General features: G+C 36.5%; 2 protein-coding genes across 2 annotated transcripts; both read left to right on the top strand.

Annotated features, from left to right (window-relative positions):
* The first annotated feature begins 27 nt into the window (after positions 1-27).
* Positions 28-5,472, top strand: LOC125816752 (magnesium transporter MRS2-4). The gene is made up of 4 exons (XM_049496373.1): positions 28-655; positions 2,803-3,248; positions 3,972-4,256; positions 5,123-5,472. The coding sequence occupies exons 1-4, from the start codon at positions 367-369 to the stop codon at positions 5,399-5,401; spliced, it is 1,299 nt and encodes a 432-aa protein (XP_049352330.1). The 5' UTR covers positions 28-366; the 3' UTR covers positions 5,402-5,472.
* Positions 5,473-7,122: 1,650 nt separating this feature from the next.
* Positions 7,123-13,637, top strand: LOC125816753 (uncharacterized protein At4g06598-like). The gene is made up of 5 exons (XM_049496374.1): positions 7,123-7,311; positions 9,810-10,553; positions 11,207-11,282; positions 11,387-11,513; positions 12,950-13,637. Exons 2-5 carry the CDS (start codon positions 9,829-9,831, stop codon positions 13,159-13,161), a joined length of 1,140 nt encoding a protein of 379 aa, XP_049352331.1. The 5' UTR covers positions 7,123-7,311; positions 9,810-9,828; the 3' UTR covers positions 13,162-13,637.
* Positions 13,638-13,795: the final 158 nt, after the last annotated feature.

The raw sequence follows: 13,795 nt of genomic DNA, 5'->3' as shown, positions 1-13,795 counted from the left end.
ATAAAATAGACGCAAATTATGAACGACAAGAATTACAGTTGTGTTCTTATGTAACCCTCAATAACAAGAAGCTCCACGCCTGAAATTCTCACTCTCCCTTTTCGTTTTTTTCCCCAAAAAAAGGGCTTTCAGTATATGGAAGATCTTGAAGAAGACGAAGAAGGCGAAGCAGCGGAAGAAGAATCTGTTCCCTTCATTCGTTAAGAATAAGAATCAATTGGACATGGCCTAAATCGCCCAACCCCATAATTGTTTATCATTATATACACCTTTTGTTTTGTGTAGCTACGGAAGAATCAAGAATCTAAAAGGGGCTAAGAGTGAGAGAGCGAAAGCTTTAAGGGGTTTATTATTGAATTGGGTAAGATGGGGAAGAATCAATTCTCGATTCGCCGGAGGAAGAAAGGGATGCCGCCGTTGCCGACACCGCCAGTGGACAATGGGGAACCCCAGAATTCAATTTCGATGCCGGTGGGGACCGTTAAAGCGTCTAAGAAGAAGGTTGGTGGGGCGAGGCTTTGGATGAGATTTGATAGATGGGGTCAATCAGAGTTGAATGAGTGGGATAAGAACGCTATAATCAAGCGTGCTGGTATTCCTACTCGGGACTTGAGGATTCTTGGCCCCATATTCTCTCACTCCTCCAGCATTCTTGGTAATTTTAATCCCCTTGTATCTCTATGTATCAATTATCATTTCATGTGTTGATAATGATAACAATAATTATGTGTTAATCCATAATTAAGTAGGGTCATTCTTTTGATTAGTAAATAAATAGTGAACTCCATTCCTTGGTTATCATTATATTTGAATGAATCTTCAATATCCATATCGGTTAATTTAGACTTATTTAAGCATGCAATCGAAGAATTGGAGTGTCAAGCTGCAGGTCTTGGTGATCATTGGGTTTTGGGTGCTCTGTTTCATGCTTTATTCAAGGCTAGAGTCCCTTCTAAATCCATGACCATTCTACTTGTATTTGGATTCATTTAGGACCAATACTCAATAATTCATCTATAGGAAGAAATTGTCTTTTAAGATGAGGTAAGGGTATCTCTCTACATATACTACTGACTGTTTGCTTAGTCTAATAAACGGAAAGTAAAATGGATGTCTAGGCAATCCTGCTTCGTTTAGACCATAGTGTTGTGTGTTTAAAGAAACAAGCTGCTTTTTGGTATCTTCTTTGCATCTTTAATTCATGTTTATGAAGCACCTATGTTAATCTAAATTCTTAAGCTGTCATTGAACTCGTTATGTTGTTTAGCCTGCATTACAAACGAGGAAGTGCCTTTCGATATTCTTTGTCGTATGATCCTGTTATCAAAACATTAAAGCAATATAATGGTCTGCCTTTTTTATTCTTCATCATAGATTGCTGAAAGACGTTTCTTTCAAGTTTACTGTTTGAATGGGTTTCATTCTGCTTCATATGTTCTTTTAACTTTCGTATGATTGGTGCTATTTGACCCATCACTTTTGTTTTTAGAAACACTTTGTTTCATCTTGCTTTCACTGACAGTCGCCATTAATAATTACGGCAATGTGTAGCGTTCCTTAAGGGGAGATTAGCCTATTCATTTGAAGTCATCAATGAACTAACATCCCTTATCACACACTATAAATTCCTTATATCTGGATCCTCATGGAAAATCAATCTTCTCAATGACATGGTTGAATATTTTGTTGGACTCTGAGGCTTCTTTACTAAAATGAGGGAGATCCACGTTTTTAGCCCTCCTCCATCCTATGTGAAATAGTGCTTATGGTGGTTAGATGACTGGGTTTGAGATAGTTTGCAGGTTCAGTTTTTGGCATGTAGGTGGATTCCAATTATTGAGGTTGCAATACTGGTTTTAACAATCATATTTAAGGTTAACAATTTTACTATCCCAAACTTGACAGGTAGACTTTTTGGTGGTTTCGTTAACCTGTTTAAAATCTATTCAACTGCCAGTCCTTAGAGGGGTTTTGCTATATATTTTGTGACTCTTGTTCAATATCTGAACTGAAACTTGTATGAGCAGCTCATATTCATTCATATATCCTGAGTATGTTAGAACAAACTGTACCCATAAATTGCAAATTCAACACCAGCCAAAAAATAGTTGTTAATTTAGCCATTCAGAGAACCTGTTAATTGCTGATTAGCTCTGTGTTTATCAGTCTGTAAAACTTGCAGTGCGCAATGAACTCACTACGATCGAGGTTCTTTCTGGTGTCTGCTAAATATTCATGTTGAAAGTTGTATTACGGATTGTCTTTGGTTTAATTTTTTTCCTCACTCTTATTCCCTCATTCAGGGGAAGAAGATTATTGATGTACTACATGTTGCTTGTAATGAGTGCCTATGCAGTTTGAATTCATTTGATTGTGGTTCTTTTTGGTTTCTGGGAGTATCCTTTCTGAAACTGATTTTGATTCTTTTTTTCTGCATGACACGTCAAACTAGGATTATATATTGGGATGGAAGGAGTAATATGTAACATACGGGTGCTCCTCTATTCTGAATTCCTGATGCTCTAGCCTCTTGATAAGAACTCAAATAATGGAACTGATTTATACATCTGTTATTCCTCTTTAGTTTGAACCTCTAATTTTTGGAATCCTACCTGAACCTTCCTATATCGTTATCTCAACTGTTGGAGGCTTAACCATTACGTTTTGCTTAGCTGTTGGAAGTTTTTTTTATAATACATGTGCATCTCCTACCATTTTCTTGTGCCTAGTAGAATACTTAAAAGAAAGAAATGTGATGTTGTGTTTCAAGGAACTCAAAAACTTCTTTCTGTTAATCTTCAGCAAGGGAGAAGGCCATGGTTGTCAATTTGGAGTTTATAAGAGCCATAATTACAGCTGAAGAGGTTTTGTTGCTTGATCCTCTACGTCAAGAGGTTCTTCCATTTGTGGATCAACTGAGGCAACAACTTCCTCATAAAAGTCTTTTGAAAGTTAATGGTACTTGCGCTGAACAAGACGACAATGAAGGACACTTTCCAAATGCTGGACACTGGTTACCAGTTCCAGAAGCTGTTGAAGGTCTGCAGGCTGAGCTACCATTTGAGTTTCAGGTGCTTGAAATTGCATTGGAGGTTGTTTGCACATTCTTAGACTCTAGCGTAGCGGATCTAGAGAGAGATGCTTACCCAGTTTTGGATGAACTGGCCATGAATGTTAGCACGAAGAATCTTGAGCAAGTGAGAAGTTTAAAAAGTAATCTTACCCGATTGCTTGCCAGAGTGCAGAAGGTATTCTTATCTGTTTTTTTTCCTGTTGCTATTGTTTTCCACCCTTCTGGACAGTCATGTTTTGCTTTTGGAAATTTGTTTGACCAGGAAGAGAACTTATTTAACTTCTGGACATGTTGTCATCATCTCGAATGCGGACTTACTACTAAGACACTTCTTACTCATTGTGTTATGACTTATTGGGTAAACAACTATTGGAACCAATTTTGTATAGTTTAAACATCATGAGCAAACCGTATTCATTTTTTGTTTGATCAGTAAAACCATATTCATTTTCAATGGCCCTTGTGGTTCACTTTAAGTTAATCTTCTCAAGTCATGAGTTAAATTATAGTGCATTATGTTTGCCTTATGCTGGACCAGATTTGGCATGTGTACTCGGGAGAATACTGGTTGTTCTAATGGTACACTAGACCTGTACAAAGTCTCTATTTTTTTTTTGTTGTTTCTCCTTTCCCTTTGTCTGCGTATAGAGGATTTCTGCCCATGATCACTTAGGCAGTATATGGTCTTTGTATTCTTCCTTCTGTTTTGTACAGATAGGAGGAGATTCAATGTGCCTTTCCAACTTTAATTCTCTTGTGTTTGATTCGGAAATTGGAGGGTTTAATATTCAATGAGCTACTTTGAGGAACTTAAGTGTAGTATTCTCTTCCATGACACGTGTCTGTGCCCTGATTATTCTGTCTTATGCTGACAGTGGTAAAGTTTTTCTTATGATAGGTTAGAGATGAAATAGAACACCTTTTAGATGATAATGAAGACATGGCACAGTTGTACTTGACTAGGAAATGGATTCAGAACCAGCAACCTGAGACTCTTTTGGGAACTATTGTTTCAAATAGCCCCGTTCCTGCTGCACCAAATCTTCGTAGACTTAATTCAGCTAGAAGCAGAAGTGGAAGTTTGGTGAGCAATCATTTTAATTACTATGATGTGGAAGATCTGGAGATGTTACTGGAGGCCTATTTCATGCAGTTGGAAGGCACTCGGAACAAGATATTATCTGTAAGTATATTCTTCTTAAGAAAAACTAATAATCTTATGTTGGTAATGGCAGACTTGTCACTCCTCTTTCCTTTTGACAGTTGTCATCCTTCCATTTTCCTTTTTAGTAATGAATGATAAACGCACAACAGTAGGATGGTTATACCTTGTAATGAAATGATTCTACTTTTAATACAAGTTGCAAAGTTACACATATAAGAGAAAAATGAAGTCAGACGTTCATACTTTTAAGGAAACTCAGTTTTTGCCACTTCAACTAGGATTCCTTAGTATCCTTGTATAAAATGATGCCGTGTACCTTTAAATGCCTCATTCTTTATAAAGAAAACGAGAAAAAAGTTGGGTTCTCCTTGCTTCTCGGTCATAAGCTAAGTCTTCCTCAATAACCAATCACTTTGCAGCATATATTCCGGTAACAGAGTAAGCTAATGAAAGTTTCGAGACTGAAGAAAGAAAAGAATTCAAACAATAGTTGTATCTCTTTCTTACTTTGATGGTGCAATACCTTGCTAATTCCAACTGCAGACATACAACTCTCAGTCAATCTAGTGCCTCCATTTCCCCCCTCCTTTTGTCTTGTTAGGTTTCCTCATGGACCAGTACTATAGTCGGATGAGATAATATGCAATGTCCTGTTCTCTCAATTTTTTTCTTGATTTGGAAGGAAGACTGTGCAAGTGAACAAAGAAGTAACCCAGTATCCTCTACCAATTAGTAACACTATGAATTAAGTTCATGTACAATTTCTAAACTCTCTTCTTAAGTGTAAGTAGAAGTTGAACTTTTTCATCTTACTTTCTATAATCCTTGTGTTAATTTGCCTGTGATCTTTCCCTCCCATATTCTTCAACCACCTATATTTGCAGGTCCGTGAGTACATTGATGACACTGAAGACTACGTCAATATTCAACTGGACAATCAACGTAATGAACTTATTCAGCTGCAGTTGACACTGACGATTGCATCATTTGCTATAGCTATGGAGACGCTGATAGCTGGTTGGTTTGGCATGAATATACCTTGTACCTTATACCACACAGAGGGGTTATTTTGGCCCTTTGTATTATGCCTGACAATAGGTTGTATAATGCTCTTCCTTGTTATTCTAGGATATGCTAGATGGAAGAAGTTGCTTGGATCATGAAATCCTCTATTCTGTCAAGGTTTACAAATTGTATTTTATACACATCAAATACATAGCTTAACTTTGCTCCATACAATATACATTCACTCAAAAATGTTGTTATACTTGCCCCTTTGCCGATGTGTATCAAGAATCCAAGACTACGTTTTACCAAAGTATTTCGATTTTCAACACCACAAATGACTCTTATAAATAAACTTATGCCAAGAGAAGTAAGTCATGAATACTCCTTAGTGGTTTGGGCTTGGGACTTTCAGGTTGGAGGTCTCAAGTTCGAAACCCCTTGCCAACGAAAGCAAGGGAACGCCTTTTGGGCCGATCTTGTTGCATCAGGTTTGCTTCGTGCAGATTATTGCAAGCTATTGCATAGGAGCGGAGTTTCACCTTGGAGTAATGGTTGTGAGTTTCTCTTTGTCATAAAAAAAAAAAAGTAAGTCATGAGTAAAAATATTTTGATCCACAAATTTTTATTAAATGAGAAATCAGCCAAACTTCATGAACTAGTTGACATTGATACTTCTCTTTAACCCCTAAACTTAACCTCCAATAATTGGTGTGATTGCTTTTTAAAAAAGGATACACCCACGAATGGTCCAATACCTCACTGGCACTGAGAATTCACCCCTTTTTACACTTTTTTCAACTTACATTTTATAAAGTTTGCATTTTGTGCTCCTGGCAAAATTATTATCAAAGAATTCCTGAGCATTTTTTGACTAATATATGCAATTCATTTATATATAAATTAATATAGTACTTATAAAAAAAGACTTTTTACCTTTGGAAGCGGGATGAGTGATACATATGGAGCACGCAAACAAAGTTGAAACTCGAATATTAATATATCCTATAAAGAAAAAGGAGGCAAACTGTTATATTTATATCTTAAACTGGAATATTTTGGGAATTTGTTCATTGCCCAATTTTTAAAAAATAAAAAAAATACATACATATTTCATTAGCAAGAATAATTATTATTATAGAAAAGGCTTGTTGTTGAGGACTATAATGTGGGACTGTCACAATGAGCTGGATGAATTCTGTCACATACCACTTGTTGGGTGACTTACTAATTATTAATATAGTACTAATAATGAGCTATCCTCATAACAATTAATTGTCACAAATTTTAAGTACAATAAATATATTGTACTTAAAAAAACTTGAGTTGGAAAACTAGTGGCATATAAAATTCTCTCTTCCTAAAATAAAATTCCAAAAATAAATAATGAAAATTATTGATGAAAGCGTTTATTATTAATAAAATTTATTTATTTTTGTGTATAATAGTATAATATTCACTAATCTAGATTCGCACCACGTAGAAGTTCATTAAAAAGAAAATATTTTCTTACGTAGGCTCATTTCTTACTTATTAAATTGTGTGAATATTGAATTTTAAGTATACAAGCAAAAGCAAAATATTTTGCTTTTGGTCTAAGTTCATTCTTATTTTGACATGATGATGGTTAGCAATATTTTTAATGTAGTTTTTAAAGTTTATTTAAAAAATAATTTATATATATTTAATTAAGTTGTAAAAATTGATTAAACTAGCATTAAGATAAATGAAATATGATAAATAAAATTTATGTTAAATTAAAAAATATCAAATAAATTGGTACGGTACGAATAAGAGGGGCTATTTCGCAAATATGATAAAAGTGTTGTGGCAGGGACTTTAGAAATAAGGAAAGCAATAAAACAGCTCATTTTGGACAGTATCCCTTTTCAACGTGATACGTCAACGAGAAAGAAGAAAGATTTGTCAAGAAGAAGAGAAGAAGAAGAAGAAGATTCCAACAAGATATATAGAATATCGATATATATCTTAGAAGCGAAGAAATCTGAGCTTCGTAATTTGATTGAATCTCTGAAATCACATTGCAATATCTTCATTATCAATCAAGGTGAGCATTTTTTTAATCGGAAAAACTAAAATATCTTCCGAGTTTTGTTAATTACCTTCTTCTTTTTTGTTTCTGGTAATATGATTTGAAGTTGTTTGTTTGATTGCTATGAAAATATGAGCAAAAGTAGAGGAAGAAAAAATTGGATTGATTTTTTAATTATTTTTTTTTGTCGCGTTCCTGTTTTCGAGTGATTAATTGGAACTTATTTGTCTTAGATATGAAAAATTGATCAAACCTAGCGAGACTATTGTATGAGATTTGTGGAAGAGTTTTTTTTTTTTTTTTTTGTTAATGTTTCTGATTTTCTAATAATTTTCTTTTGATGCAATGGGAGAAAGGATAAAGAAAGATTCAAAATATACAAATTGTACCCAGTTACACTTTAGAAGTTTACATAACGTAAGCGTCCGTTAATGTTACTTAGATGAAAAAAATATATGGAAAGCAAGTTTTGATTTTCACTCGGTAGAGATTTGATGATGAATTTGGGAATTAAGGTTGGCTAGAAGTGTCTGCAGAGATTTTGCGGTCACAGTTTCTAGCCTTTTGCTTGTTCAAATTGACGTAAAGATGGAGTTTTTCAGAATGCCCATGGAAAATAGATAAAGTTGCGAAGGCTAATTTATTTTGCTGTTGTTGTAACATATTCAGTTGTTTGTGTGCACATTCTCACAGCTAAAATAGGGGGAAAGAGCTTAACTTTGTGCCCCACCTGGCCATTTCATTTCCAGGTGGAAGATATCAATAAGGGCATCTGCAGCCCAGATTTTTCTTTTCCACTTCTCAAAATTAGAACTAAATCACCTCTTACGTAGCATGTTCCGAGGTATATTATACAATGATTTTACAAGAAGGAGCAGAGCATATATGAGAAGCCCCTAGCCAAATATATGATTTATGGAGTCTTTTCTCTTCCGAAAAGAGATACCGATAATTTCCAATCTTTTTTTGCTCCCTTCCTAGTATCCCCGAGATAAATTTGCTTTACCAAACTAACTGCTTCCAGTGCTGGAAGCATACTTTTAACTGATTTATAAAAACAACTTGCTTTTAACCTAATCTTTTATGTTGTTTGAGTCATGTTGTAGGAAGAGAATATTTTAATCATTGCCAATATCAATCAAATGATGTGAACAAACTAAGGGGTGCCAGAAATGAAGTCCAATCAAAAGCTGTTCAGTTTCTTCTGATTTCATGTCCCAAGTGTTAGTCACTAGTAGAAGGATCCAGATAAGCTAAAATTAGCGCTTCTTTGTTTCCACCTAAGTAAACTCAGGGAAAGTATAGCTGTGTGTTAAAGCATAAGGAAACAATTCCGTTCCTTTTGATGCTATATTTTAATTCTTTTTTCCGTTGTTAATATTGCTGTGGTTCCCAATTTGTCGTACTAGTTGTTGGGTGTGTCTATGGGGGAGGTCCAAGGTCTTTGTCTCATTTCCTGCATAAAATCACTTTGCGGATTGGATAGCCTAAGTTTGAATGCATCAAATTGCTTTTAGTTAAAGAGCTGCAGGAAAACATAATGATTCTGAACAGTTTTTGGATTCTCTCACACTCCATGAGCCGCACATCACATTCTCAACAACTACAACATACCCAGTGTAATCCCACAAGTAGGGTCTGGGAGGGTAGTGGTGTGTACGCAGGCCTACCCCTACCTTTGGAGGTAGAGAGTCTGTCTCCGATGGACCCTTAGCTCAAGTAAAAGCATTTCAAAGCAATTCGAAAACCACACATCACGTCCTCCTTAAAAAACATAAAAAATTAAAAACAAAGAGTGATGCAAGAAAGAGCTTCCTCCCTGGATGGTTATAAAATAAAAATAACAAAGAGCTTCCTCTCTGGAGCATGCCTGAATATTTTTGGAGCCCATCAATATACTTTTGAATGCTTTTGCAATCCCCAATGAGAAAGAAGCCTTTCTTCCCCTTCGTCCCATTCTTGGTGATAACTGTGCTCCTTCTTCGCCTTCACTTCCTGGTATTCCCCTTTCAATTATTCTTAATAGCTCTGAATACCTCAGTTGTGCTTCATGGTTCCCACCCTTGTAAGGATCAAGTAAACTCTACCTTGAAATATGATAGAAATCAATACAAGGTTTCAAAAATCTTGCAGCACTTGAAATTCATGGATGATGCAAATTGATAAATCTGGCCAGATGAACAGGGCTGGTACCTGCAAGAGTAACAGGGGAAATTCCCTGTATACCCAAAATATTTATCTGGTATTTTAGGAAGGCGGGATTTCCCAGCAAGATCATAGTTTCTTTGAGTTTGATTTTATCCCATTGTTGGGGCCTGTTATTATTGCTCATAAGTCATATAGTTAATATGTTCAGAATGTCTGCATTGCCTTTTATTGCACACAAGTAGAAAGTGTTGGGATTTGGTCATGATACTTAGCTTGCTAAATAATGAGATCATGTTTATCAAAGGGCTATTATATTTTTGAAGGTTTACTTATCCCACTGGTACATATCTTTTTTTTCCTTATAGGGATCTTGTGTGCTTTTCTATGGCAAATTCCAAAGGGCCATGTACCATGAGAAATATGATGTACAATGGGAAGAGCTCTTTACTGCCACCTAAAAGTCCCTTTCCTAGTATGGCCCCATCATATGCCGATTATGTCCCTAGTTCTGCTTTCAACCAAAAGGGCATTCAGAAACCCAGAGAAGGACACTCACACCATCAGCGTACTTCCTCTGAAAGCTGTATTATAGAGGAGCAACCGTCTTGGTTGGATGATCTTCTTAATGAGCCAGAAACTCCTGTGCGCAGAGGCAGCCATCGACGTTCATCTAGTGACTCCTTTGCATATTTTGATTCTGCTAACGCTGCAAACTTGGATTACACAGTTCAAGTTGATAACAAGTTCAGAAATATGCCTCCTATCCCTTCCTGGGGGTCTCAAGACTTTGATTATTACAAAGATGCTCGACAAGCTGCTTCTTTTGTCGATCAAAACTCCTCAATCCGACGCAAGAATAGGGAAAAGGATGTATCTTCAACTACAGTATCACATCTCCGCAGCCTTTCCTCTCCTGGGGAAGATCTCCGTATTCAGAGGTCTGGATCACCATGCCTCCCACAAGACGGAGACAGGCCTAGATCTGCAGGAAGTGACAAGCAAGATGTAGCAGAGTCTGGCCCTCCTTATCCAAAAGGGTCTGCTGAAAAAAAAGATTCTTCTCAGAGTAAGAGTTCTTCATCAGAAACTGACACAAAACGTGCGAAACAGTAAGTTCAACTCTGCAACCCCTCCATACCACCCACCCTTTTCTTAAAAGAAACTTTGGGAAGGCAGAAGGGGATATGGTTGTTAATTTGATATTTGCTTGACCGCGTAGTTCAAGATAACTGTAATATTTGATCAGAAAATTTTCTTTTTGTGGATAACCGAGATATTCCCGAGAGCTGTGGCGTATGGTTTGAAACTTGGTGGATAATGGGTGTGTGGCACCCTCTACCCTTCTCCACTTAAATACCCAAATTTTGTCCGCGGATGGGTCCCATGATGGCCTTTTTTATTTCATTTATATTCCAAGTCCATCAGTAAATCGTTTACAGTGGGTGCCTGGGTGGGTAAACTGGAGGAGATCCATGTGGTTAGACTAACTGGCCGAGAAGGTTAGCAAGGTTCCTTCTATGGTGAAGTAAGAGATCTTTTACTATAGTGGGTCTTAGCCTTTTATCATCTTAACACGTATCAAGTGGCTTTATCTAAGTTGAAATGGAGCCTTTCTTATTTAGCTGTAAATCTCAGTCAAGATCTAAACTGCCCTTTGTATTAATGTATAAGTATCTCTCGAAATGTCATTTTAGCATTTTATGTGGAAGTCCCCCCCTCCAAATATGAAGTTTATTAACATAAAAGGTGTCATAATATACAGGCAATTTGCTCAGCGGTCACGAGTCAGAAAGCTTCAATATATAGCTGAATTGGAAAGAAATGTACAAGCTTTGCAGGCATGTATCAGTTGAACCTTTGAAATACATACACTGGTACCTGGACATGAAATGGATGTTGCATTTTGGTAACTTGTTAATTTGACTAGTTTTTGTGATTTTAGGCTGAAGGTTCTGAAGTGTCTGCTGAGCTTGAATTCCTTAACCAGCAGAATCTTATCCTCAGCATGGAGAATAAAGCCCTAAAGCAGCGCTTAGAAAATTTAGCTCAGGAACAGCTCATAAAGTATTGTAAGTTTCTTTATCTGTTATACTGAATTATTCTGCTTGTTTCTAGTGCTTGTAGTCGTGGACTATTTTGATAAAGTTGATTATGCAGCAGGTCTTGTGAGTCCAAACCTTACATAGCTAGGAATTAGATTTATCTGAAATAAGGATTATATAATTGATTTTTTCATGGTGAATAAAACAACTGCAAGTGAGTGAGTATTGGTTCAAGTGAGCTGGGAAAGTGGACACGGTTTTCCTGGCACTAAAACAAAAGTTTTTGAGTAATGTTCAATTTGATTAACAAAATAGCGGTCTCTAGGGAAAATGGGGACAATTACTGGTCATCCCAAATACATCAATTCTTGGTAAGAAGATGGAATGATCTTGTTGTAGCCAAGTATTGTGGCCTAGCGGTGAATGAAAACCATGGAAAACCAGGGTGAAAATTCCAGCAGAGACAAAGTGCTAGGTGATTTCTTCAGTACTTAAATTGGTGGGGGGTAGCAAGTACCCGATGAAATAAGGAAGGTGTGCGCGGCAGGTGGCCCAGACACTGCGGCTTTTTAGAAATGAAATGATCTTGCTGATAATTTTAATGTTCTTTGAACCAATAAATATGAGAAAAATTGCCTTATTTTCCAGCTGTTTGGAAAACTAGAATTGTCTTCCCTGTGACCCCGTTCTACTATAATTATTTGAAATGTTTTGTATCACTTCAAAAGGCATAAATGTACTCTTCACTATTAAGGTTGTCTTAGGCTCTTAGCACTGAAATAAAATTGTATTTGTTAGTTTAAATGATGCTGCTTGCTGCGACTTGATCCCTTATGATCTCCTTTTTAAGATGGACAATCTAATACTTGATCCCTTATGATCTCCTTTTTAAGATGGACAATCTAACTAAGGTCAAAGTTTCTTGGGCGGGGGGTGAGTAGTAGTACTCTTTTCCACTGCATCTGGATGACCTTAATGTGAACACGTCCATATTTTCTGCTTCAAGCCTTCAAATTTGCTTACCTTTCAAAATTAACTCAAGGGATGGAAGCTATTCTTATTTACCTCTGGAGCAATGGTAGCATACGTACAGATTAATATGAATGATTGGATGACTTTTGTGGAGCATGATATTGTTGTTTAGCTAATTTTTATCGCATCTCTCTTTTGCACTTTTTTGGTAAAATGGAAAGTTGCTTAGGCAAATAAAGAAAGAGAAACAATGTGATCGAATTTGCAACTACAAAATTGCTAAATAATTGATCTATTTCCCAAGTCCCACTTTCTTTCCTTGATTCAAAGACCTAGAGTAAACTGCCTTAGTTGATTTTAACTATTTTGAACATGGGAACTGTTCTGTTTTGTCGGATAGGTGGTGTTTCGGAGAAGTTGAACGTATATACAGCCAGTAGTTTATTTTCATTTGTTCCATCGAAATCTGCAACTAATAAATTTATATGCAGTGGAACATGAAGTTCTGGAAAGAGAAAGAGGAAGATTACGAGCATTGTATCAGCAACAACATCAACAGCCACAGCCACAGCCACAGCAACAGAAGCCATCTTACAGCCATCGTCGCAGCACTAGTAGGGATCTCGATCAACAATTTGCAAACCTCACTCTGAAACAAAAAGAGGCTGAGCGTGATGCTGTTTCAGGACAACTCCACATTTGACCGTAACTGTAGAAATGCCTTTAATCATGTCTTACTGACTGTCCCTCAGTTGACTTTGCCATGGAGTGACAAAAGTTCACGATTTCCATTGTGCGATATCAAGAAGAGGTCTTGCTTCCCATGTGCTCACCTCCAACGGGTTTGTTCTCCTTCTGTCTAAATTGATTCTAGTTCTTGTTACAACATGTGTCTTTTACATCAAGATTTGTTAAGCTTTTATGTGCACCTGGTGGTCAATGCTAAAGAAAAGCATTTGTCGCAGTTGACTCACCTGAGGTGGTTAAATCCAGCATGATATCTCATGTCTTTCTATGTTCGGAATGATTAAATTCATCAGTTTCCCTTTTGTAACATTTTCCAGCTTCTGATTTCCCTCTAATTTCATCTTCATGAACCATGTAATGTAAGCATTGATGGAGGATCTCATTTCTGCTTATTCATTGTTTCTTCTTGTGCAATAAAAACATTCTTGTTAATTTTTAACTTTCTATTTCAGCCAAATGTGGATACGAAGTTAGGCCTAGCAAACCCTAACCCTACCCTACCTAATATCTGACATTAATTTTTCATGTAAGTATTGCATTTTAATTAAAATCATATGGGTTTTCCATTCTACTAGAGGGATTAATCCACC

This window comes from Solanum verrucosum, unplaced genomic scaffold (assembly GCF_900185275.1).
Source record: "Solanum verrucosum unplaced genomic scaffold, falcon-dt-bn FXZP01000261.1, whole genome shotgun sequence".
NCBI lineage: Eukaryota > Viridiplantae > Streptophyta > Magnoliopsida > Solanales > Solanaceae > Solanum > Solanum verrucosum.
This window is presented reverse-complemented; position numbering and strand designations above follow the sequence as displayed.